A 25,949-nucleotide genomic window follows, 5' to 3' on the forward strand; every position below is an offset into this window, starting at 1 on the left:
TAAGGGACCAGTGAGATGGCTCATAGGGTTAAGGCTTTTGCCATCCATCTTGACAAACCTGAGTTTGATATATATGAAGGCTCTAGGATCAGAACTTAGGACATCAAGCAAGTGGTTCAGCCACTGAGCCATCTTCCCAGCTCAGTTTGCTGTTCACTTGTTTATGGATGGTTGGATCATTTCTAGTTGTAAATAGAACTGCTATAAATATCATCTCAGAGGTCTTTGGAAGGCAGCCATGCTCACCAGGACAGCACAGAGGTCTTTGTGTGAACATACACTTACATATTTTCATTTTTATTAACTAAACACCTGATCTGGATTGGATGGTGTCCTGGCTAGTTTTATGTCAACTTGACACAAGCTAGAGACATCAGAGAGGAGGGAACGTCAATGGAGAAAATGCCTCTATAAGGTCAGGCACGACTGTAGGTCATTTTCTTAATTACTGATTGATGTGGGAGGGACTAGTCCATTGTGGGTGGGGATACCCCTGGGCTGGTGGTCCTGGAATGGTATAAGAAAGTAGACTGAGCAAGCCATCAGAGTGCAACTCCTCCATGGCCTCTGCATCAGCTTCTTCCTCCAGGTTCCTGTCCTGACTTCCTGTGATGCTGAACTGTGAGGTGGAAGTGTAAGCTGAGAAAAAAAAAAAATCAAACAAACAACCTTTCTTCCCCAAGTTGCTTTGGTCATGGGGTTTTATCATAGCAACCGTAACCCTAACTAAGATGAGTAGATTGCATCATATGTATATGCTTAACTTTTTAAGAAACTGTGATACTGTATCCTAAAGTGGTTGTATCGTGTCACTTTCCATTCCTGTCAGTGATGGATAAGCATCCTAGTGGCTCCTGCCCTGTCTAGCCCTTGGATGTTCCCTCTTGGATTCTAATATGTGCATGGGGTCTCACGTGTGGCTTGCTTTGCTTTTCCCTGTGACAGATGATGTCAAATAGGTTTTTATGACTTCATTTTATCTATATGATCTATATATCTCTGTCTATCTTGCTGGCGTGTCTCTCTCTCTCTCTCTCTCTCTCTCTCTCTCTCTCTCTCTCTCTCTCTCTCTCTTACTGAGTTTAGCAATTTCTTTGTGGGTCCTGCAAACCCTTGTCACACATGTGACTTGCTCATAACAATCTGACTGTTCATTTAACAGTCTTTATACATGTTCAAGAGTGTATGTTCAGGTGCATGTGCAGAGGCCAAAAAGTCACCTCAGTTGTGGTTCCTCAGGAGCTGTCCAGCTTGGTGTTTGTTTGTTTGTTTGTTTTTGAACAGGCTCTCTTACTGGGGATGACTGACTAGCTTACGCTGGCTGGCCAGTAAACTTCATGATCGGCCTGTCTCTGTCTCCCCAGAGCTGGACTTACAAATATGTGTCACTGTGTCTACTTTTTGTGTGGGTGCTGGAGAAATCATACACAGAAAACATGGAGTTATCTCCCCAGCCTCTCACTTAAACCATCTGACATGGGTGCTGGGAATCCAGTTCAGGTCTTCAAGAAGAGAAGCAAGAGGCCAGGCATGGTGGTGAATTCCTTTGATCTGTGCAGGCAGAGAGCAAAGTGAATTTGAGGTCAGCCAGGGCTGCATAGAGGAAAGGTTCTCAACTTGTGACTCGTGACCCCCTTGGGAGTCAAGTGACCCTTTCATAGGGGTTGCCTAAGGCCATCCGAAAACACAGACAGTTAATTACAATTCATAACAGTAGCAAAATTACAGTTATGAAGTAGCAACGAAAATAACTTCAAGGTTAGGGTCACCACAGCATGTGGAGCTGTGTTAAAGGGCCGTAGCATTAGGAAGGTGAGAACCACTGACACAGAGTGACCATGACTCAAGAGACACAAACAACAAAAATAAGAGCAGCCAGTGTTCTGACTGCAGACATCTCTCCTGTCCTAAAAATGTCTTCTGAAAAGAAACTTTGGTGTGTGTGTGAATGAGTGTGTGTGTGTGTGTGTGTGTGTGTGTGTGTGTGTGTGTGTATAGGCGTGTGTGGTATGTGTGTTTATGGTATGTGTGCATGTGTGTGTGGTGTGTGTGATATGTGTGTAGTTTATGTGTGTATGGTGTGTGTGGTGTGTGTGGTGTGTGTATGCACATGTGGTATGTGTGTGTTTGGTGTGTGGTATGTGTATGTATGTGTGCATGTGTGTATATGTGTGCACGTGTGTTTATGTGTGCATGTCTGTGGTATGTGTGCATGTGTGAGGTATGTGTGGTGTGTGTGTATGTAGTATGTGTGTGTTTGTGGTATGTGTGCATGTGTGTGTGCATGTGTGGTGTGTGGTGTGTGTTTGTGGTTTGTGGGGTATGTGTGTGGTGTGTGGGGTGTGGTATGTGTATGTATGCCTGTGTGTATATGTGTGCATGTGTGTGTATGTGTGCATGTGTGCTTATGTGTACATGTGTATGTGGTATGTGTGCATGTGTGTGGTGTATATGTGGGGTTGTGTGGTTTGTATGTGGTATATATGTGTGTGTGGTGTGTGTATGTATGTATGTGTGTATGGTATCTATGTGTGGTGTGTGTGTATGTGTATGTATGTGTGAATGGTATGTATGTATGTGTGTATGGTATGTATGTGGGGTGTGTGTGTGTGTGGTGTGTGTATTATGTATGTGTGTATGGTATCTATGTGTGGTGTGTGTGTGTGTGTGTATGTATGTGTGAATGGTATGTATGTATGTGTGTATGGTATGTATGTGGGGTGTGTGTGTGTGGTGTGTGTATGTATGTGTGTATGGTATGTATGTGGGGTGTGTGTGTGGTATTTTTGTTGGTTTAGATAGAGTCTCACTTTGCAGTTCTAGACCTCCCTGTTTTTTCCTCAGTTCCAAGATCACAGCAGTGGACTTAGGTTTTCTATTGCTTTGTTGAATCACAATGAAAAGCAGGTTGGGGAGGAAAGGGTTTATTTGGCTCACACTTCCACATCACCGGTCATCATCAAGGAGGTCAGGACAAGAACTCACACAGGGCAGGAACCTGAGGCAGGAGCTGATGCAGAGGCCATGGAGGGTGCTGCTTCCTGGTTTGCTCAGCCTGCTTTCTTATAGAACCCAGGAGCACTGGGCCAGGGATGGCACCACCCAGCAATGGATTGGGCCCTCGCACATAAATCACTAGTTAATAAAATGCCCTTTGGGCTTGCCTACAAACCAATCTTATGGAGACATTTTCTCACCTGAGACCTCCTCTCTAATGTCTCTAGCTTATGTCAAGTTGACATAAAACTAGCGAGTACAACCACTGGATCTGGCTACCAAGCATTTTGTATTGATAAAGTCTAACAAAATGTGAAGGAGCCTGGAGAGATGGCTCAGCAGTTGAGAATATTGTTTGCTCTTTCCAGATTAAACTCCCAGCACCCACATGGCATCTCATAACCATGTGTAACTTGGGGATCTGACGCCCTCTTCTAACATCTGTGTGCACTGCATGCACATGATACACAGACATACAGTCAGGCAATATTGAGGACCAGCGAGATGTCTCAGCAAGTAAAGGCAGATGCCACCAAGCTTGACCACCTGAGTTTGCTCCCTGGGACTCACATGATAGACTCCTTCAAGTTGACCTCTGACCCCCATGTGTTCCAAGGCATGTGTGCCCCCTACACTAAACAAATAAAACTTTAAAGTGTTTAATAATATTGAATAGTTAGAAAAGATAATAAACCGTGTTTTTAGTGTTTTGTCAAGGAAATCTTTGTCTAACTCAAAGATGTGCTTTGTCTGCTCTAGAAGTTTTACATTTCACATTTAGGTCTAATGAAAATTTTGAGGGTTTTTTTTTTTTTTTTTTGGTTTATGGTGCTAGGCAAAGTTCGGAACACCCCCCCCCCCCATCCCACCGGAAACATCAGATACTAAAGACTTTAATCTTTATGGGTTATGAGTTCTCTCACAGCTGTTCAGATCTGTCATTGCAGTGCAAAAGCTGCCGAGACAATAAGTAATGTGGCTGTTTCAATAAAACTTTATAATAACAGCCAATGGGTTGCAGGCAGTCCCTCTAGGCTGTGTTAATGACTCTGTCTTTGAAAATCTAAATCCTGATGAGCCTTTCCTGGCATCAGATGCTGTCCCCATCCATACCAGTCTCTTGAATTTGCTCATTTGTTCAAAGATCCTTAACAAAAAGAACCTTAGGAAAGGACGACCATTTTTCTCATGCCTTGTGCTCCTTCCTCCTCATCCTCCTCTTCCTCCTCTTCCTCCTCTTCCTCCTCATTGTTTCCAATATGCAAATGAGTGCATCTTCCCATATGTGCAGTGAGACTGAGAATCCAACGTGTCTCTATGCCAGGGTCTCAAGTTCACGCGGTAAACCTTCAGGCCCCTCACCCTCATTCTCTCTCTACTTTGCAATGACCAAGATGAAAAGAAAAAATTCTAGTCAAATTCTTCTCTCGCTTCTGTGGAGCTCTTCTTTCTCTTAGACCAGTGAGGGAGATTACTTCTACTAATCTTTTCCATGTTACTGAGCAAACAAGCAGAGGTCTCTCCTCATGCACCTGGCTCAGTCTCCATCAGGCAATCCCAGACTTACCCCTTCCTTGGACAGTTTTTGAAAGACTGCTTTCCAAAAAAAAAAAAAAACAAAACAAACAAACAAAAAAAAAACCACGACGCAAATGTGAGGAATCAATATTATTCTCTCTTTGAAAGTAATTCTAGAAAGCCCAGCCCCAGGATTTTGCAATCTGTCACAGTCCCTCAGTGGCCCAGCCTGTTGCCAGGGAGAGAGATTACCTAGGTTTGGGGAAGGTCAGCCAGCCCCAGCAGTCTCTCGCCCAGCCTGGCTTGCCAGTGCTCATCACGGAGGCAGAGTCATCTGTGCTCAGCCTGGGCAGGACCACTCCAAGGCTAAGCAGAGAGGCCACCGAGAGGAGAAAGAACACTTAGCACCACTCTGGCCCCTCCAGGTCCTCTAATCACCACCCACGCTTGCAGGAGGACACAGCACAGCTCGCCAGTAGGCATAGCAGGCAGGCTGCAGGCTGTCAGCGTCCAGGAAGCAAGAAGGGCTTTTATAACCAGAGACTTCATCTGCAAGGCCCTGGGGGCCCTGCTTTGAACACAGAAGATGAAAGGGCAGATCTCTAGGCTACTAGAGGGGTGGCTACACTCGCAGCATGGACATGAAAATATTTATCACAATCCTCTATAAATGTATGCAAGCGCTGGAGATCCAGAACTGCACCTCATTCCGGCCTAGATAACAAACATTCCCATCTGTCAAGAGTGGATTTATTTGTTCGTTATTATTAAGAACGTTTCCCACTTGACATCATTTGAAAGGACTTTCTGTTGTTAGACTTTTCCTGGTAACAAGTCATCACGGGAGGTATCCTCGCTGGCTCGGCAGTTCTGAGGCCGCACAGCTGGAATTAGGGAGAGCTATGTTGTACAGGATTATCCCTCTAAGACAAACAACCACAATCTTGGGGGTAGGCAGCTGTGTCCCCGCTTGCAAAAGATCATCCCAGCTGGGCTTGTTGACAGTTCACACCTTTCGCAGAGAAATGGGGAGGGGCATGAGACAGCTTCCTGCTGTTCCCCACTACCCGTGTGTCCATGGGGACTTGAGGAGGGGCCAGCGTGTATAACTGGGGAAGCCTACAGGAGTGGGGTTTCCATCTATGTGGCTATGGGTATCATTCCCACTGCGTAAGGACTTTCCAGTATAGGCTTTGTTGGGGAAGCACTTACACTCTAGTAGGCAACACCCTCACCTATGCTCTGTAAGGAAGCCAGTAAACAAACTCACTGTTTTTACCCAATGAACGTTGAAGGAATCCGTGCCTCAGTTTGTCACTGAGACCTTAATGAGGGGGGTAAGATGTTTTTATTTCCCCTAGGGAAGGGAGTTCAGCAAGCTGGATTTTCCAGTTGTTCTGACTCCCAGTTTAGAGCTCATCCCCGAAGTCACCTCTGTGTGGATACATGTGCTGATAGCGGCAGTGTCAGCCCCACATGAGCTAGCCTTAGCGCCAAAACCGACCCTTCCCCCAATTCCGCTCCACTTTTCTCCTAATATGTCCCCCAAAGCCCCATCTTAAGGAGTAGGCTCTGTTGAGAGCTTTTAATGGCACCCTGCCCCTCCCAATATCTAAAATAGGGCTCAAACTATAAAGTGATATGTAAGCATAATTTAAGAAGACAAAGTCTAGGGTGCTGGTATCCGGCACCAGGTTCACACAATAATCATTGAAATAAATGAACACAGGAAGCAGAATAGAAAGACCTCTGAAGAGGTCAGTATCCTGGTCTCGGATTCTTACCGTTCTGTGCTTACTAAGGCAGTTGTGGGCTCTCCGTGTGAGCCTAAGTGTGTACTTTCAGAGCCGGCACTTCCACAATGGGGAAACCCAGTCTTTTATCACCAAACCTGAAGTTCGATGTTGCTGTCTTCCAAGAAGGTTGCCTTTGACTTTTCTAATGAAAAATTAATAGGCACTTACTTGCTGCTGCCTTTAATTACATTTGTCTGAGACGAGTGTCTGCCAACTAGCAAGGCTCTGGCTGGCTTCCGTGCTGTGTCCACTCTCAGCAAAGCTCAGTTGGTTTGGGAAGAGGGAAGGTGCCATTTTGGCTGAGCAGCCTGAAGAGGCAGCAATATCCTGGGATGGGCATGGTATCAGATTTTCTGATAATGAGTTTTTATGCATTAGCCTGGCTTGGGAGCCCAACCAGACAGGTCTGAGTGAAGCAGGGCAGGCTTCTAAACCTGGGGACTGGGGATCTCAAGACACCAAGAAAACTTCAAAAGAGAATTACAAAGCCCAGAATGTAGGCCTAGTGAACAAACTGTCCCACTGATACAAAACCACTCTTCTTATTGAGATTGGCAAACTATAGTCATTTAGCTTAATTAGTAAATTTATAACAACTTTCACAAATTATGTATTTTCTAAGTTGAAAGAACGTATATAGAGTCACGTGCATATGCCTATAGTCTCAGCACTCTGGGGAAGTAGAATAGAGAGATTGTAGTTAGCCTGGGTGATTGTAACAAGACACCCGGGGGTGGGCTTTGGGGGGGAAAGAGAGAGAAGGACAGAGAGACAGAGGTGGGGTAGTACATATATATTGCTATGGCTTGATTATGCCTCCACAAAATTCACACGCTAAAATACTAATCCCTGAACAGCAGTATTGGGAGGTATGGGAGTTATTTTGCTCAAAGGAAGAATGAATGAACGAATGAATGAATGCCTTTTTGTATGAATGAAAGGCACATGGCAAATGTGCCTCCTTGCACTTGAGTTAAAGGAGCATGGGCCCTCACCAGATGTGTCAGCCATTTTGATTTCCAGCTTCCAAAACTGTGGGGGAAATAAATCTCTTTTCTGTGTCAATGCAAAATGTGGCTCTTGCTCCAGAAGGAACAATATCTAGTTTATTCTGAGGCGAATCTGAGTAACCAAGCGCTGTGAGAACGGACCCAGACTGCTCTGAATGGCATCATGAAAGAGGTTATCTGATGATCACAGAATAAAAGAAAGCCAGAAATCAAAGCGCTCACCACATAGTGGGAAAGAAATAGGCAAGGACATCGAGTAGATTCAGAATAGGAGATCTGGATGGAGGTGGGGTGGAGGGATGAGTGAGGGCTTGGGAGAGTCTCTTCTGTAGGTTTCAGATGTTGTAGCATTCTTAGTGTCAGGGTAGTGATAAAGGCCCATTATGAGATGAAAAAAACAAAACAAAACAAACACACCCAAACAACAACAAAAACTCCAAGAGGGGACCCCAGTTTTCCCAGTATCAACTGGCAACCATGAAGGGACACCCCCTATCTGGTCACATTATCTTCAAGGTCGGTGGGAGTTAGCTAACTACTAACACATCTCAAAAGGTTTATCGAATGGTCACAAAAGGTGAGGTCCGATTCAAAGGTGGGTGAGAAATGGCTAGTAAAGGGATAAAAACCATCTCAACAGAGTTGAGTCCTCATCTGGGGCTGTCCACCTTTCCCAGTCACGAAGTTCAAATCAGTCTGAAGATTCTTCCAACACAGGTGTGGCTTCGTTAGTTCATATCTTCACAGATTCCCTCAGCCTCAGGGATTCTGTTCCACAGAGCAAACAGATTAAAGCATGTCAGAGGCTTTGACAGTAAAAACAAACTAACTAACTAACTAACTTTAAAAAATGGATCTCTGGGCAGGAAAAGACTAAGAACTCAGGATGTCCCTTCTATAATTGTGAAGAAGGACTTTGGAAGTATTTTAAAATCCCCCACTTCCCCTCCCCTATTTTAAATGGCTTTAATGAGAAGTTATTTACACACCATAAACTAGGCCCAATTAATGTATGTTGATTAATTTTATTAAGCATATTTATGAGGTTGTGGAGCTATCATCATAATCTTAAAACCATTTTCAGCAGCATTCCACTGTACTCACAGTGATGGACTCCCTGTCTTCCAGCCTGAAGTAACTACCTACTGGTCTACTTTGTTTCCATGGATTGGCTTCTCTGTAACCTCTGGTCTACTTTGTTTCCATGGATCTGGTTCTTTTGGTTATTTTATACAAATGGGATCATATTGTTTCTGGTCCTTGTGATTAGTGGAATGTTATGAATCAGCCTTGTAAACAAAGATTCCTGGACAGAAGCTGTGTCTGGCTGTGAACAAAAGACTTGTAGGATGAGTCTGTGTGTCTGCAGAGACTGACGGACTGCTTAGAACTTCAGTACTGTGGAGAGATTAGAATTTTGCAGGTTCAGAGGCTAATTACTTTATCGTGGACTAGTTTTAGCTTCTGGAACAGCCATACCTTGCCCCACTCTGTGTTGGAGTTAACATCTTGTGATAATTAAATAAAAACCTCCTAGAGGCTACTAACTTAGCAGAACACTAGCTTTAGCCAACCCAAGAACTAAGGATATCATGTTATCTGAAAAACATTTTGGGCCTATAAAGTAGCTCCTCCTGTCTTGTATCTGCCTGACTTAGCATTCTAATGTTGTGAAGAGACACCATGACCAAGGCAACTCTTATAAAAGGAAGTATTTAACTGGGTTACAGTTTCAGGGGCTTAGTTCATTACCATCATTGTTGGTAACATTGGAATATGCAGGCAGGTGCTTGAGCAGTAGCTTAGAATTCTACATCCTGATATAAAATAAGAAAGAGAGAGAGAGAGAGAGAGAGAGAGAGAGAGAGAGAGAGAGAGAGAGACTGAAATATAGAGAGATAGGGCCTGACTTGGGCTTTTGAAACCTCAAAACCCACCCCTAGAGACTTACTTCCTCCAACAAGGCCACACCTCCTAATCCTTCTAATCCTTTCAAACAGTTCTACTTCCTGGTGACCAAGCATTCAAATATATGGCCTATGGGGACCATTCTCATTGAAAATACCACATGTAACCAGCAATGCATTTTAAACTTGCCTTGTTTTATGACTTTCTTTGTTCTGTAAAACTATAAAAAAAAAAAAAAAACAAAAAAAAAACACTGTGAAACTACTTCCATGTTGGGACATGAAATTTGGTGCAACCTAAATCAATGTTTCTGGGTTGGGTGGGGTCACTCAAAATGGCTCCATAATAAACTATCTCTTTCTTAATCCCTTTAAGATGAGAACTGTGTTTTTTACCTCAACAGCCTCTATACCTAACTCCTGTGAACACTTTCAGGCTCCCACATATGCCCCTTGTTGGCATCAGGAGCTAGCGTTAGAGTCAGGAACCAGCTTTACGTTTGCAGGTCATCTCTGAATCAGCAGTGGCAGTGACGTCACCCATAGGCGACAGGGATCCGCACATCTGTTGCCATGGCAATTGCCATGCATTCCCAGTATTCACCTGGTTCACCTTCCACCTTTACCTGCACAGCCCAGATAAAAAGCAGACCCTCCTGAACTTCGTTTTCTCTTTGCTCCTTCATCTTCATCACTCCCCCCCCCCCCCCCAATAAACCTCTCCCATCGAACCGTACTGGTCCGGTGTGATCTGTCTGGATGAGCCGAGATTCTAACACAACACCCCTTTCTAAGCTTTTCTAGAGCACCCTGACACATAGAAAAGCTGGGCCTACGTGGCATAGCCCGTTTGTGATCAAGAAACAAATGCTCTTTATCTCCAGTTTTTTCCCTCAGCTCTGACTTCTTGGGAAGGCATCTTCTGATGCTTCTTGGGCTCCCCCAAGTCCGTGGTACCTAGCAGTCTTCTCTTCCCGTGGGTAACCAGCTCGAGTTGAAAGAATCAATGACTCATCATGTGGATGTTTCCAGATTTTTAGGAGGAAGAGATTCAGGGGGAAGCAAAGCCAAAGCAAGAATGTGGTGGGCTCTGGAGTTCAAGGGCAGACCTTGGTTGCTGGCCTTGTGCAGAGATGCAGGGTCTTGTATAGGTCCTGGGAGACAAAGGGTCTTCCACCTACCTCCAGTAGCAATTTGGAACAACCTATTAGTCACTCCTTTTGCTGGAGGCATTATCCGCCTCCATTAAAATGCAAATGTCAACACCTGGGAGCGTGCAGGATCATGCTGTTATCAGGCTTTTCCAAGCTCTGCTCAGAGCTCTGCAGGGTTCGTGCTCTCCCTAGGCCTATCAGTTTAAAGGTGAGGCTGGAGTTTGGGAAAATCTAGGTTCTCTCTTGACTTCTTAGAGTTCATGCTGCCCACAGGCTGGAAAATGAGGATGGCTCCAAGGGACCGAAAGCATCTGTGGCCATGGACTAAGACACTAGGTACACACAAAGATACATCCAGTTCCCTAACTGTTACCCCTACATGGGGGATGAGCGGGGAGGGAGGAGTGGGGAAATGGATCCCTCTATCAGCCAGTTTGAAGCATAGGGCTTGCACTGAAAATGTGTTTGTCATTTCTATCTAACTAGGCGTGGGGTAATCATTAAGATCCTTTGCATCCTGGTTGCGCTCAGGAAATAGTTCCTTAAAGTATGATGCTACAGGGAGATGAGAGTTCTGAACTAACTCTGACCTCAGGTCTCCCTGGCATTCTGTCCTCAGTCATTACCACTTCCCTTCTAACAGGGAGCAGGAGCTGCCTCTGTAGTTCCTAGGCTACCTTGAGACAGTCTCCTTGGAAGAAAAACTAGAGTAGCAGCCAGAAGAATTTGGTCCTGGACCGGACATTGTTCTCACTCCTAAAAGTTAGGTCCCAGTCCCTCTTCCTTGTGAGGAGACTGTTTAACCCCTTGTGTGCATTTCATACTATGAATGACTGTTTTCTTAGTAAATGTGTATCCAGCAGGGCTGGGAGACTAACATAGAGGTGTAGAGCCTTTATCTACCATGCCCTAGGCTCAGGATTTGGTTCTGAAACATAAAAGAAAAAAAAAAAATTAGACAGGTAGGAATAGTAGGTCCAGTCTACAATCTCAGCACTTGGAAGGTTGAGGCAGGAGGATCAGGGGTTTAAAGCCACTCTATTCCATAAAGAGTTTGGGGGCAGCCTGGGCTACATGAGAACCCTGTCTCCAATAAATAAATGAATGAATAAAAATGTGTGCTTTGTTCTCCTATTCATCTGCCTGTTCTATTTTTATTTTTCAAAGTGTTAATTTTATGTATAGGGGTGCTTTGCCTGGGAATGACAAAAGAGGGCATTAGATCCCTTGGAACTGGAGTTACAGATAGTTGTTAGTCCTCATATGAGTGCTGGGAATCAAATCCAGGTCCTATGCAAGAGTAGCCAGTTCTCCTGACCACTGAACCATCACTCCTGTCCCTGTCCCCCCTCCTTTTTCTTTTCTTTTCCCTCCTTCTCTCCCTTCCTCCCTCCCTCACTTCTTTCCTTTCTTGTTCCTCCCCTCCCCCAAGACAAGGTTCTCTGTGTAGCCTTGACTGTCCTGGAACTGACTCTATAGACCAGGCTGGCTCAGAGATTTGCCTGCCTCTGGTTCCTGAGTGCTGGGATTGAAGGCATATGTTACCACCTTTAACTTTAGCCCTTAGTTTTCATTTTGAGACAAAGTTTCACTATCTTCTTTAGGCTGGCCTGGAATTCATTGTGTAGCTCAGACTAGCCTTGAACTTACTGCAAACCTCCTATCTCAGTCTCTTGAGTGCTGGGGTTACAGGCCTGAAACACTACACTCAGCTTGTCAGTTTCTTTTACAGATTCAATTTTCAAACCCTTAGGAGGTGGTAAGTTCCTTCTGCCCTACATGCTTGAAAGAGCCCTTGGTTCTTAGAATTTCTAAATCTTTTTGAAGAACTCAATCTGAGGCAGGTCTCCTGAAAACATGCAGAAGAGAACATTCTCTTTTATTTTCAGACAGGGTCTCTAGCCCATGCTGGTCTTAAACTTCTTGTGAGCTGGGGATGAGCTTGAATTTTGATCTTCCTGTCTCTATCTCTCCAATACTGAAGATTACAAGTATGTTGGATCATGTCAGGTTCATGCAGTGCTGGGGGTAGAATTTAGAGCTTCAGGCATGCTAGGCATCTTAGAGTTTCTATTGCTATGATAAATACTACGGACCCAAAGCAACTTGGGCAGGAAAGGATTTATTTCACCTTGCCATTCCACATCACAATCCATCACTGAGGGGAGTCAGGGAAGGAACCTAGAGGCAGGAGCTGATGCACAGCTGATGGAAGAATGCTGCTTACTGGCTTGCTCCTCTTGGCTTGCTCAGCCCGCTTTCTAATAGCACTCAGAACCACCAGCCCAGCGATGGCACTCCCACAGTGGGCTAGGCCCTTCCACATCAATCACTAATCCAGAGAATGGATGCTCACAGACTTGCCTACAGGTAAATCTGGTAGGAACATATTCTCAATTGATGTTCTTTCTTCCTAAATGACACTAGCCTAGGAAAATTCAGTTTTGACTCTGAGTTCTTTCTTAACGGCTTTTCATTCCTGCACTTGACTACCCATTGCTCTCCCAATACTGTAGTTTTGCTTGGCTCTGAGCCTTCTCTTCTTCCTTTTCCTCACAGATTCCCTGCTCCTAAGTATTAAGGGCATTTGAGGGCAGGGCATATGCTGATAACAGGCATTCACAAGCTTGCTTATACTTTTTCAGCCCCACAGTCCTGCCCAAATCCTTCAACAGATTAAGAACACTTGCACTTATTTTTTTTTTAACTACTGTATTGAGATAGAACTTTCAAGAGGTAGTTTATTGTATGTGTGAGTGTGCCTATGTGCATGTGTGTGCAAATACACTTGTGTACAAATGCCCTGAGAGGCCAGAAGTGGATGTTGGATCTCCTGATGTTGGAGTTATAGGTCATTTATGAGCTGTCTGATGTGGATGCTGGGAAGCAAATACCAGTCCTCTGGAAGAGCAGCAAGTGCCCTTCAGTGTTGATCATCTCTCCAGCCCCCGAGACAGAGCTGTGGCACCATGACGTGCACCCCAGTCACTGAGTTGTGCATTGCCACAACCAGCATTTGTATGAGTGCTGGAAATCAAATGCTCACACTCATGTTTGAGAAACAAGAACTTTACCCACTGAGCCATCTCCCCAGAGATCCCATTCTGTAATCACTAGTTTCTAGTATATTTACAGAGTTATACAGTCATCACCATAATCTAATTTTAAAACATGTTCATCAACCCTAAGTCTGCCCATGAGCTGTCACTATCCAGCTCTCTTCTCCCCTAGGCCTCAAAACCCACTAATCTATGTTCTGTCTCTGGATTTTCTGCATTCGTGTGTGTGTGTGTGTGTGTGTGTGTGTGTGTGTGTGTGTTAGCCCAAAGTATGACCCTCTACTAATGGGATTTTAAGCTGAGTGGGTAAAAGAGTTTGTAAGTAAGAGAATGCTAACAGAACTGACTTCTCTAGAAACAACTGCATATTCTAAAACACTTACATTCTAATATTCTGATTCTAAAGTAGACATATTCTTTGAAAAAGAGAAGTCAGGTGTAGTGTAGAATGAAGTCCTGAAGGGTAACAGAGACATAAGGGGTAGATGGCCAGAGTGGATGTGATGGTTTGTATATGCTTAGTCCAGGGAGTGACACTATTAGGAGGTGTGGCTTTGTTGCAGTAGGTGTGTCACTGTGGGCATGGGCTTTAATACCTTTGTCCAAGTTGCTTGGAAGCCAATCTCTTCCTGTTCACCTTCAGATGAAGATGTAGAACTCTCAGCTATGCCTGCACCATGCCTGCTTGGATGTTGCCATGTTTCTGCCTTGATGATAATGGACTGAACCTCTGAGCCTGTCAGCCAGCCTCAATTAAATGTTGTCCTTATAAGAGCTGCCTTGGTCATGGTGTCTGTCCACAGCAGTAAAACCTTAACTAAGACAGTGGATCTGACTGCAAACATGGAACTGACTACAGAGAGGCTTCTCAAAGGCCCTTGGTGCACTGGCAAACAAGTGCTGAGATTCCCAATGGCAAAGTGTGAGATTATTCCAGAGAGGCCTTAGGCTAGTGTCCTCTACCTCTCCTGTACAGCCTGGACATAGTACAGCCTGGACATTCTTTTTTTTTTTTTTTTTTTTTTTTTTTGGTTTATTTACATGAGTACATTGTCGCTATCTTCAGACACACCAGAAGAGGGCTTCAGATCCCATTACAGATGGTTGTGAGCCACAATGTGGTTGCTGGGAATTGAACTCGGGACCTCTAGAAGAGCAGTCAGTGCTCTTAACCGCTGAGGCATGTCTCAAGCCCCCAGCTTGGGCATTCTTAGGAACTGCTTTTCCACCCTGTGGTCCTGGCTTTTCTGAGTAATCTCTTCATCTATAGGACTCCCCCCTCACACAGGGAACACTGCCTCAGACTGTTCCAGGCAGTGGTCCAAAATAGCTTTCTGATTTGCCTATGGTCTTGAGATGTCCTTTTTCACTGCCAGAGGTTGCCTCTTAACACCAGGGCACTCCTGTCTTCAAATGCTTGTGTGTGCTTTACCAGTGCATGCGTCTGTAGAGGCCAGAGGGTGATCTCCATGTCTGTTTCTGTGTTCTGCATCTTCTTTTTTTGACAGGACCTCTGAAGGAATCTGGAACTTGGTGTTGTGCCTAAGCTGGCTGGTGTTACAGACTGGCTTTTATGTGGGTGTTGGGGATCTGAACTCATGTCCTCATGCTTGGGCAGCAAGAATCTCCGTAGCCCCACTTCCTTATTTTGCAGGTTTATTGCTTTATGTTTGAGTATTGTGCTTGCCTGTATAAAACGTACACACGAGAGCCTGCTGATTGTAGAGATTACAGAAGAAGGTGTCAGACCCCTGGGACTGAAGTTATGTTGACTTGTGAGCCACATTGTAGGTGATAGGAATTGAATCTGGGTTCTCTGCATGGGCAAAAATATGCTGTTAACTGCTGGGCTAGCTGTCTGCCTGCCCTCCCCTTTGTCTTCAAAACCACTTCTTTGTACTGTGTTGAAGCATCCAATTCAACTGTCCATCTTCACTTACCATAGCAAGCTCCCTTCACACTCATACTTGAGACCCCTTCCTTCTCATTAGTGGACAACTATGTATCAGGAACCAGACTTAGCACTGAGTACAGAATAAACAATACTAATTTTGCAGACTGTGCAGCCAGGTCTGTAAAGATGTCCAAACCATGTGCTGAGGTAAGCAAGGTACTCTGGGAGCAGAGGAGGTAGGAGTGCTTACCAGCCCCAGGGCAGGTACAGGAGTCTTAAAAGGGGATTCCCCCAGGTGTCGATAACTTGCAGAAGAAAGGGATAGTGTCTACATCATCTTATGGGGCAGTCCAGGGGCCAAGTAATACGGAAAGTGGTCAGGGATGAAAGCTACTGTGTGGACAGTTTTCAGAGGGCATAGGATGAGATAAAGTGGGTCAGAAGTTGTCTAGGCAAGGAGGGGACCATCTGGACAAAGGTGGTAATGAGGCTGTGGAGGAAGAGACAGATATGGACAGATCACCACTCACAACAAATTCAGGTATAGTCATTCCACTGTCTGTGAGAAAGCACAAGGAGCATCAAGCTACTTGGAAGATGACCTAAGTTTTAGATAAAAGGAATCAGGTATAGGTATGCCCCAAGAGCATCCAAGGCAAGGGCAAGCTGGTACCTCACGAGTCAAGGGCTGGTGGCAGACTTCTGAATATCATAAGGATGTTATGCTCATCTTTTGATTGAGCAAATTTACTTGTAGGAATTTCTCCCAAGGCTGCAACTAAGGATGCATGTAAAGATTTATCTATCAAAATGCTTATTACTCCTAACAGTAAAAGAATGAGAATATTTTATAAATGACCACGTGAGTGAGTAATGGTTAACAGAAGAGTATTGCTTATGCCAGTTTCAATATACTCATACAATGGAGTTTTACTCCAACAAGAAAAGGGATATTAGCCCAATGTAGTGGTAACCCCAGTGCTCAGGAAGCTGAGGCAGGGGTATTACAAGTTCAAGGCCAGCCTGATTTACATAGCGAGAATGTCTTTAAATTGAATATCATAAATGAACTGTTTATTGACACACAAAAAAACCATGAACACTATTGTGGCACGCACACAGCTTTTGTTGTAAAAATGATTACTGTAATTGGAGAGAACTGAAAGATGTCAGAGTAGAGAGTGCTTGCTACTATGTTACAAGTCCTAGTTTCAATTAGTAGGACTGGAAGAGTTGGGGGGAGGGAGAAGAGAGGGGAGGAGGAAAAGGAGGAGAGAGAGGAGAGAGAAGGAGGAGAAGGAGGAGGAATGAGAACAGGTTCAAGGATGCAAGGCTGCCCAGTAATCCCACTGCCTACCTGCCTTCTGTGCATGCAGTTGCCTATGTCCCAAGTGTCTCTTAAACATCATATTTGCTACAATGGCTGAATTCTGGAAACCTGTTCATCTTTATGCTGGAGTAATTCTTCCCTAAAGACTGTTGAACAAAATTTACAAGAGGTCACTGATTCAGACTGAGATCCTTCACCAGACTCAACAGACCCAACCAAAAATGGAAGCACTCCTGCCCAAGTCCCAGCCCAGGACACACTGTTATCCATCTGACCTTCCAGGAAATTAGGGGGCAGAGAGAGAGTATGCAGGTGTGAACTTCCCAGACATACTAGCCTTGACAAGACAAGGAAGTCCTGCTCTGGTTTCACCTTCTTTGAAATGAGTTATGCTCTCTTTGTTCTGATTCTGCCTCTTCAGCCATTTTCTGTCTAGAAAGCCGAAGCGCTTCTGCGTAGCTCATCAGATCATTCTGTCTATTACACAGAATGAGCTGTTGCTTGATTCCCAAATCACAAAGAAAAGCCAATTAAGATCACAACTAAATCTCTTCTCTTACTGGCTTTTGACACTGACAATAGAATATCCCTACAGTACCAAGAAGCTTAATAAATATTGTCCATCTTCCTTTCCTGCTGGACCCAGATTGCACCCCCAGAATCTTTTTGGCACTCACAGTGGGAAATGACCGTTTTTTTTTTTCTTTTCTGTACACCTATAAGCTCTTGGAATCTTGTTGGATAGTGAAAGTGGTTGAGCAGGAGAGGCTGGCTAGCTCTGTTCCCTCCCCGATTATGAGTTCCAGGCCCAGTCTGCTCATCTTTTCCTGGTAGCATCCAGCACAGTACAGCGCTTAGCAAATTTCCAACGTGATAGGGGTTTGCTGGCTAGGTTCGCGCTGCTTTTTACCACTTAGCTAATCATAGATTACTCAAAGACTGGACGGTTACTCAAGGTCCCATTTAGTCAGATCCCTTGGAATTTTTCTTTTTTTTTTTTTTTTTTTTTTTGTTGTTGTTTTTTGTTTTTTTTTTTTTTTCTCTCTCTCTTCCCGATTTGTAGCTCTGGTAAGGTTTAGCTTCAGTCGCCAAGGAGATGACCAGTAGAGGAGGATCTGGACTCTAGGCTTCTTGTCAACTTTGGAGGAGGGCAGAAGGCTGAAGGGGCTGATAGCTCATGCGTCACCCTCCCCAAGCAAAACTGCCAGAACTCCGGTGGGACAGCTTAGGGCTCAAGGGAACTGAAGATGCACATTTCCAGACAGACCCAGGTCTTCTACTCAGCTGTCTACTCTTGTCCAACCTTGCCTTTATTCAGGGTTTCCTGAATAAAGAGTCATTTTTGCTTCTCTGACCGACAAGGAGACTCTAGCTTGGCCGTGGGAGCATCTGGGTAGGTGTGGGAGCCAGCCTAGCATTGAAGGCTTAGGAGACCTGTGCGGTGTATTCCAAGTTGGCTAAGTTCTTAGAGCCTCAGTTTCCACATTTACAAACGGGAAATAACTATGCAGGGCCTGTCCCCATCATAGCCCCTGGTTGTTACTAGAACCAAATGGGCTTTAAAACATGAACAGGCAAAGGGCTCCTTATAAACGCCAGGTGTTCCCACAGCTGTCGGTGGTGTTTCCTCTTAGTAACTACGCTCCAAAGCGGTCCTGCTCGCCCCACCCTGGCTGCATCGGCCTCACCCACTGCTAGCAACTCCATCTTTTCCATCGCCGTCTTTCTGTGCCCAGACATCCTCGGTCTCTGCATCTCCCTAGTTCATTTCCGGGTCTGGCTCTGGGTCCCTCCGTCCTCTCCAGAGACTCTGTCTCCAGTTCCCTGCGGCAGTAGCGGCCGGGGCGCCCCCCACCCGGCGCGCCCTCCGTTGGCACCGTCGCCGGGCCACAGAATCGCCCAATAAGAGCGCCGGACTCGAGTCTGACAGCTCTGGAAGCGGCCAATAGAGCCGGACCAGAGAAGGGGGGCGCAGCACCGTAGCTGAAGTTGGGCTGAATGGGGGTGGGGGAGAAAGGGTAATAAAAAGAGGGGAGATAGGACTGGGGTCGCAGGACCCGGCCGGGGATGGATCGCCCGCTACCCAGGTCCAACGAGAGATCCGCCGGTTGACCCGGCTCCAAGGACCAGGGAGGGAGGGGCGCAGTGAAAATCTTAGGTGAGGAAGGGGAGCGGGGGTCCCTGCGGCCCCCGGGCCGGGCTTGAGTATGCTCGCGGGGCGCTGGGGCCAGGACTCGGGCGGCGACAGGGCAGAGGGCGGAGGCGGCCCCACGCCGCTGTGAGCCGAGGCCCGAGCGGCGTGGGGGGCGGGGAGGCGACGGGAGGAGGGGATGCGGAGGGCGCTCCGGCGGCGGCGGCGAGCGGGCGAGAAGGGAGGAGCGGCGCGAGCGGCCGGAGCGGCGCAGGGCCCGAGGCGTGCATGGCGCGCCCGGAGCCGGGCTCCCGCGGGCCCCTCGGGAGCGCCCCCGGGGCGCCGCGGCTCTTCGGCCGGCCCTTGTCGGCCGGCTGCTGTTGAGCCGCAGCCCTCCATCGCTGGATGCCGTGGTCCCCCGGAGAAGCCCGCCTGCGTTGGGGCAGAACGGCGGCGGCGGCGCTGCGCCGGATTCCGCCCTCCGCGTAGTGGTTCTGCGCCCGGCCACGGTGGGCCAGCCGCCGGCAGCGAGGAATCCGGGGCTTGCGGAGCCAGCGACTCAGCCCTCGGGACCTGCGGGCGCGGGCCAGCCTGCTGGGTCTGGGGGACAGGAGGAGACGAGAGGGGAAGGGCCGCACCGCAGGAGCCGGTCCTCGCCCCCGCCCCCTGCGCGGACGCGCCGGAGGCTCTGTTCGCCTTTCGCGGGGGCCACGCTCCCACTCGCGCCTCCGGAGGTGGGGGATGCGGGCGACGGCCCCCCCGGGCTCCAGGACCCTCCTCCCCAGGGCTCCGGAGCTCTTGCTCCGCCCGCCGCCCCCTCCCCCGTCCTCTCCACCCCCCATCCCACCTCCCCACCCCTCGTAAGAAAATAATGCTGGCAGGAGCCTGCACCTCCCAGTCGCTCCCAGTGCGCTGCGAGCAAAGGGCACCCGCTGCGTCTCCGTGCCGGGACCCCTGCCGAGCCGCCCTCGCCGCCACCTTGCTGGGAGAGTCGCTGCGCTCCGCTTAGGCAGAAGCCGCGAGCGCCGCGCCCGGGAACTGCCAGCTTCGGAGAGGCGCCGCCCGCAAGGACACCTCTCCGTCCCGCCTGCTCCTCAACTCCCGGCCCGAGCTCGACGCGAGCCAGGAGTCCGGACATCTCTGCGCGCGGCGCAGCAGCCAGAGCTGTCCCCACTGTCCCCGCTCGGAGCCAACTCAGTCTCGGACCTGGGACTCTGGACTCTTGATTTGTAGCTACTTCTCACCTCGGGGCTGCGCTGTCTCCCCGCTAGCCTTCCTGTTGTCCTCCACCGCTCAGGACGGGGGTGCCACGATGTCCCGCTGCTGCGCAGGGCCCCGGGCCTCCCTCGACGTGTGACCCTAGCCTGGTCCCCCTGCTTGGCCGTCCGCCCTCTCCTTGGAGACCCCCGGCCCGGCCCCCGGGGGAAGAGGAAGAAGACGACGAGGCCGAGGGGGGGATGTCCGGCTCCAAAAGCGTGAGCCCCCCGGGCTACGCTGCACAGACAGCGGCTTCGCCGGCGCCCCGGGGAGGCCCGGAGCATCGCGCCGCGTGGGGAGAAGCCGATTCCCGCGCCAATGGCTACCCCCACGCCCCCGGGGGATCGACCCGCGGCTCCACCAAGAGATCTGGGGGAGCGGCGACCCCACAACAGCAGCAGCGCCTGGCCAGCCGTTGGCGGGGTGGCGACGACGACGAAGACCCTCCACTAAGCGGTGATGACCCTCTGGCCGGAGGCTTCGGCTTCAGCTTCCGCTCTAAGTCCGCCTGGCAGGAGCGCGGCGGCGACGACGGCAGTCGCGGCAGCAGGCGGCAGCGGCGGGGCGCGGCTGGAGGGGGCAGCACCCGGGCGCCCCCTGCGGGCGGCAGCGGCAGTTCGGCGGCGGCCGCAGCGGCCGCAGGTGGCACCGAGGTGCGCCCCCGCTCGGTGGAGCTGGGCCTGGAGGAGCGTCGAGGTAAAGGCCGCTCGGCCGAGGAGCTGGAGCCGGGGACGGACACCGTCGAGGATGGAGACGAGTCCGAAGATGGAGGCAGTTCCGTGGCGTCAGGCTCTGGGACCGGCGCGGTGCTGTCGTTGGGCGCCTGCTGCCTGGCCTTGCTGCAGATATTTCGCTCTAAGAAGTTCCCGTCCGACAAACTGGAGCGTCTGTACCAGCGCTACTTCTTCCGCCTGAACCAGAGCAGCCTCACCATGCTCATGGCCGTGCTGGTGCTCGTGTGCCTGGTCATGCTGGCCTTCCATGCGGCGCGGCCTCCGCTCCAGATAGCCTACCTGGCCGTATTGGCAGCTGCTGTGGGCGTGATCCTTATCATGGCCGTGCTCTGCAACCGTGCAGCCTTCCACCAGGACCACATGGGCCTGGCCTGCTATGCGCTCATTGCAGTGGTGCTGGCTGTCCAGGTAGTGGGCCTGTTGCTGCCACAGCCACGCAGCGCCTCCGAGGGCATCTGGTGGACCGTGTTCTTCATCTATACCATCTACACCCTGCTGCCTGTGCGCATGAGGGCTGCGGTGCTCAGTGGGGTGCTTCTGTCGGCTCTCCACTTGGCCATCTCTCTGCATACCAACGCCCAGGACCAGTTTCTGCTCAAACAGGTAGGGATCCACTTGACTACACTTGATTGAGGGGTGGGCAGGCCCTGCCCTGATGTTGGAGAAAAGGGATTAGGTCCATACCAGTTAAAAGTGGTAAAAAAAAAAAAAAAAAAAAAAAAAAAAACAAAAAAAAAAAAAAACAAAACAAAACCAAACCAAACCAGAGAGACAAGGCTTCAGGTCACACTCCACTGTGTGCCTTCCAGGCCTAGCTTCTTTATCTACTAAAGACTACTTCTTAAGGCTTGTGGTGCTTTGGCCTGGTAGAGAACACTTTCCATAGTAGTCACAACTGCCAGCTTAAGCAAGAAGGAGGGTTTGAGAAATTTTCAGAGTCCCCATTTCTCTCAGAACGTCTGGTCCGGTATAAACAACACTCCCAAAATAAGTAGCTGGACCCTCTAGCAGTCTGAGTTCCTCTGTGGGTTTGTTAGCCAGTTCCTGGATACAGCGTTGTGAAAGACTGTTGCCCAGTCTTAAGGAGGAGTCTATAACTCTGCCCCCTGAGACTGGGCTGTTGGGCAGGCGTTGTTGAGATCTTGAAGCAGGACTGATGAAGTTTGCTTTCTTTCCCAAAGTGACCCAAGCCACAGATCTGCCTTTAGCACAGGTGGGAAGGAGCTGCTGAGATGTGTGTGATGACCATCCCCTTTCTGGCTGTGCTGGGCATCACAGTCCCTTCCAATGGACACTCCTGGATGTTGCCATGCAGGAACTTTATATCCCTAAAGGGACCTGTTGGGCAAACCTTGGACTCAGAAGGACATCAGGCTTACAATTCTTGGTTAACTGGTGACTCAGGCTTGACCCTAGGGTGAGGCAGTCTCCCTAATATCCACACCCTGTTCTCTGTCCCAGCCTGTGAGCCCTACGGGACCTGTCTGTTTGTACATTGCTAACTTGGAGCATCAATCGGGCTCTTGCAAGTGAGTGAGTGTGGCTTTGGACCGCACCACTGGACCGCACCACACACTCCTACACCTCCTTTGGTACGTGCCTCATCTCATGGACCCTCTTAACAGAATTCTGTTACTGCTTCCCTCCTCTCCAGTTCTCCCTTCTTCCCAGACTTTGATCCCGTCGACTGCTGCATCCTTCTGGGTGTGTTCTCCTGTGCTCTCTGAGCACATCCTCACCCATAGGGAATAATAGTCCTGTAGATTCTGGCTCTTGAGAGGGCGCTGTGACTGGGAAGGACCTCTCTGGGTCCCAAGTTTCTCTTTTAGGGTTGACTATGCCCCTTCTACTCCCAGTATCCTCAGTGTGGAGCCTCACCTCTTGTGAGGATCTCCTCTCATGGCCATGGTGGGTTTTCTTTCCCTGCTTGGTTAAAAGTGGACCCAAAGGCAACTTGAAAAACTTGTTCTTCTCTGCCACCCATTGACTTTGCTACATGACTTCCTGGGAGTCCTGGGCTATCATCTCTGTCTCTTTGTCTCTCCCCTTGCCCCAGATGAATCAGCTACTTAGTAGTGATTTAGTAACTTCTCACCAGCTTGGTTGGGCTCCAGGGAAGTGAAACAGGTTAAATGGATGGTAGTGTTCATTTTTTCTGATCTGGTATCACAAAGGGTGAGGTTCAGAGATCAGCTTTGAACTTGAGAGCAATCTTTTAAGATATGGTTATTGTTTGAAAGGGCTGCCACTGTTGTTTATGAAGCTACCGCCTCAGATGGGTGTTGTGTCAGTGTGGGGTGGGCATAGCTCTTCTTTAGAAGGAAGAAAGAGCCTTTGGCTTGTGTGTGGCAATGGAGGTTTCCAGGATAGCTCAAGGTATTCTCAGTACCAGACTTGAGAACCTGAGGTCTGACAATAGTGGAAGGCAGTCCTGAACATGGGCTTTTGGAGATGGAGATAAATCCAAGCCTTGCCTTAGAGTGAACAGACTGTTGGAATCTTGTCTGCCAGATGGACTTTCCCTGGTAGTTCCTCAGGCTAACCCTGCTTCCCTCTCACTCCACTCCACCCTTCCACACTCCAGGCTTCTTTTCCCACTGTGGTCTTTAGACTTTTTCATTGGCTGCAGGTTTTGGAGTAGGTTTATACTTAACTTTTATTTATTTATTTTTTAAATCTTCTCTAAGTCTAGCAGAGCTCAATAGGAATGGGCCAAGACAGGGGAGCACAAACTTTCTTTCTGTTTGGCCTCTGAGAAAACTGCACCTTTGTTTTTGTTTGTACTTGACTTTACCTTTCAGATTATGCATGACCCAGAATGTGTCTGTCTTGAGCAAAAAACTGTGCTGGGTGATGGGGGAAGAGTCGTGGACCTGCTGCTTCAGATTGCTCTAAAGCAGCAGGTGGCGGAGGGTGACCAGTTAGATGCTAAGTTCTTTTCCCTAAGGAAGACACTTACCCAGGACAGGTGGTGATAGTGAACCTGCTCTGTGTTTAAGCTTTGATGCCCTCCACTCCCCACCCCCACCTCCTTCCTCTCCGCCCTGTGGCAGTCTTGGCCATGAAGTAGGCTGACAGTAAACCTTCATGTCTGCAAGGCTAACCTCTACCCTCCTATAGCCTGGGGCTCTCAGCATGATCTGGTCTGCGTACTTTGCCCCGCCCCTTTGAGTGCAGGCTCCATCCATGGCTTGGTTAGGGAAGTACTTGGTTTCTTAACATGTTGGTCTTCACTTGGAAGAGTACTAAGACTAGAGGTGCAGGGGCCCCCCTTGGTGGTACTGAGTGCTCCTTTCTTCGTCTCTCTTTCCTCACCTGCTCCTTCCCTCTCACTTCCTCTTTCTCCTCCATCCACTCCAGCACCCCTTGTGCATATATGTCCACCTACCCTTTCCTTGACCATTCAGCTAGTTCTGCCTTCTTTGGCCTCTCAGCCTCTTCTGTGCTCGTGTCTGGCTGTCATGGTTTCATCCCCTCACTGGGGTACAGTAGGAGCGTCATAGGTTGGTTTTTCTCTCCTCCTTTGCCTGTTAGAGGTCCCTCTGCTACACCCATACCATAAATAACACTCGAGCATCTGCCAAACACATTCCTCACTTGTGTTAATAGGCTGCAATGATGCTGGAGCCTGTTGCCATGGCAACCTCATTTTTGTTTGACTGTATCCCACTCTGCTACATAAAGCCTCTGTGTGCACTCACACACAAACAAGCATGCTCCCACAACTATTACCCATGCTTGGCTGTCAAAGAATATTTTGGAGACAATGTCCTTGGGACCTATGGGGGTGAGATATTCATCTGCAGAAAACGGTCATTTCTTCCTCCCAGAGATACCTTAGGAAGTGAGATGAATGGAGAAGCTCTTTGGGAAGTAGGGGCACTGTTCAAATGTGGGGTGTTTTTATTTTGTAGCCACACTAAACCTCCCCAGCGTGGCTTCTGGGGAGAAGATTCTGACCCTGTGTGTGTCTCAGGGAGCTTGCAGAGTGGATACCCATCCCCATGGACTTCTATCTGCTGTAGCTCCTCACCCTTATTCTCTCCCAGCCCCTTCGGGAGAAGTTTAAGCTTAGTGGTTTCTTGCATGTCTTCTTTTGTACCTGTTTGAACTGACAACTGTCACCAGTTATTCCAGCCATCAGAATGGCACAGGCACTGAGTGGGTGATGTTCTGTGACTGAGCACGTGTGAATGTCTGCCTCAAGGAGGTAAGGGATGGATGAGGATGTAGGTTAGAAATGGAGTCCCATGGCTGCCCAGGGACAAGCATATGTGTATGTGCCTGCCTGCCTGCCTGCCTGTTTGTCAGTCTGTCTGACTGACTGGTACTGAGGTGGCTGGAAAGCCTTTCAGAGGAGATCCTTGCAGCTCTGACCTGCTTGTTTTGGGCTGGCTTCCAAGGGCTCTTACCTTTCTCATTATTCTAATGATAACGAATTATCATTATTGACCTGAGCTCCCCAGGGAGTGGCTGGTGCACCCTCTCTTTCATTTAATCTTTGAGCCTAGGGGCTGGGCTTGAGTGATCTATTCCCTTGCCCCCATGCTCCTGCAGCCTGTGTGCTCCACAACACTATAATATCTGCTGAGAAGCTGCCTCCTCCCTCTGGAACATGGCCCAGAGGCCTTCTGATTGGTCATCGTGGCCTCCTCAAAGTACGCTACTGCTGGGTCACATGGAAGGGGACACACTTACCCTGTAGGCCCAGCATTGTCTTCCACCAGTTAATTCTTCATCACTTGTATTTCTGTGCAAGGGCTACCTGGCTACAAGTGAAGTCTGCAGGCTGGAGTTAGGGTTGACTTTAAGTCTGGAACAGAGGAGGGTCTGTTTGTCGCCCCTCAAGTAGCCTCCGGGCTAATTGCATTTGCTAGCTATTTTCCTAATTGTTTTCAATTCTGTTTTCCTTTTGCAGGCAGCTAGGACAGGGTACTTAGAGGAGAGTAGACGTGGCTTCTGGCAGGGCTTGAACAGGCCTCTGGATTGGGGGTGGGGGTCTTTTGTTAGCTCTTAGGGGGTGAAATCGGTGATCTGGGGGGAGGGTGTGGAGGAGCCTGTTAGTGACATTTATCAGAAGGTCAGAATGATCTGCTACTGAATTGGGGAGATGCTCACTGTCAGTCTAAGTTGATGCGCCAGTAAGATCGCAGGTCTTTGTG

At 48.5% G+C, this 25,949-nt stretch overlaps 1 protein-coding gene across 1 annotated transcript in view; it reads left to right on the plus strand.

Moving 5' to 3' along the window:
• Positions 1-20,102: 20,102 nt before the first annotated feature.
• The window catches only part of Adcy5 (adenylate cyclase 5), a 146,827-nt gene continuing 140,980 nt past the window's right edge, over positions 20,103-25,949 (plus strand). Inside the window, exon 1 of the mRNA XM_034515086.2 lies at positions 20,103-21,390. Coding sequence (XP_034370977.1) covers positions 20,254-21,390 — 1,137 coding nt within the window. The 5' untranslated portion in view covers positions 20,103-20,253. The remainder of the gene's footprint in view (positions 21,391-25,949) is intronic.

The sequence above is a fragment of the Arvicanthis niloticus genome, chromosome 12 (genome assembly GCF_011762505.2).
Source record: "Arvicanthis niloticus isolate mArvNil1 chromosome 12, mArvNil1.pat.X, whole genome shotgun sequence".
NCBI classification, from domain to species: Eukaryota; Metazoa; Chordata; class Mammalia; order Rodentia; family Muridae; genus Arvicanthis; species Arvicanthis niloticus.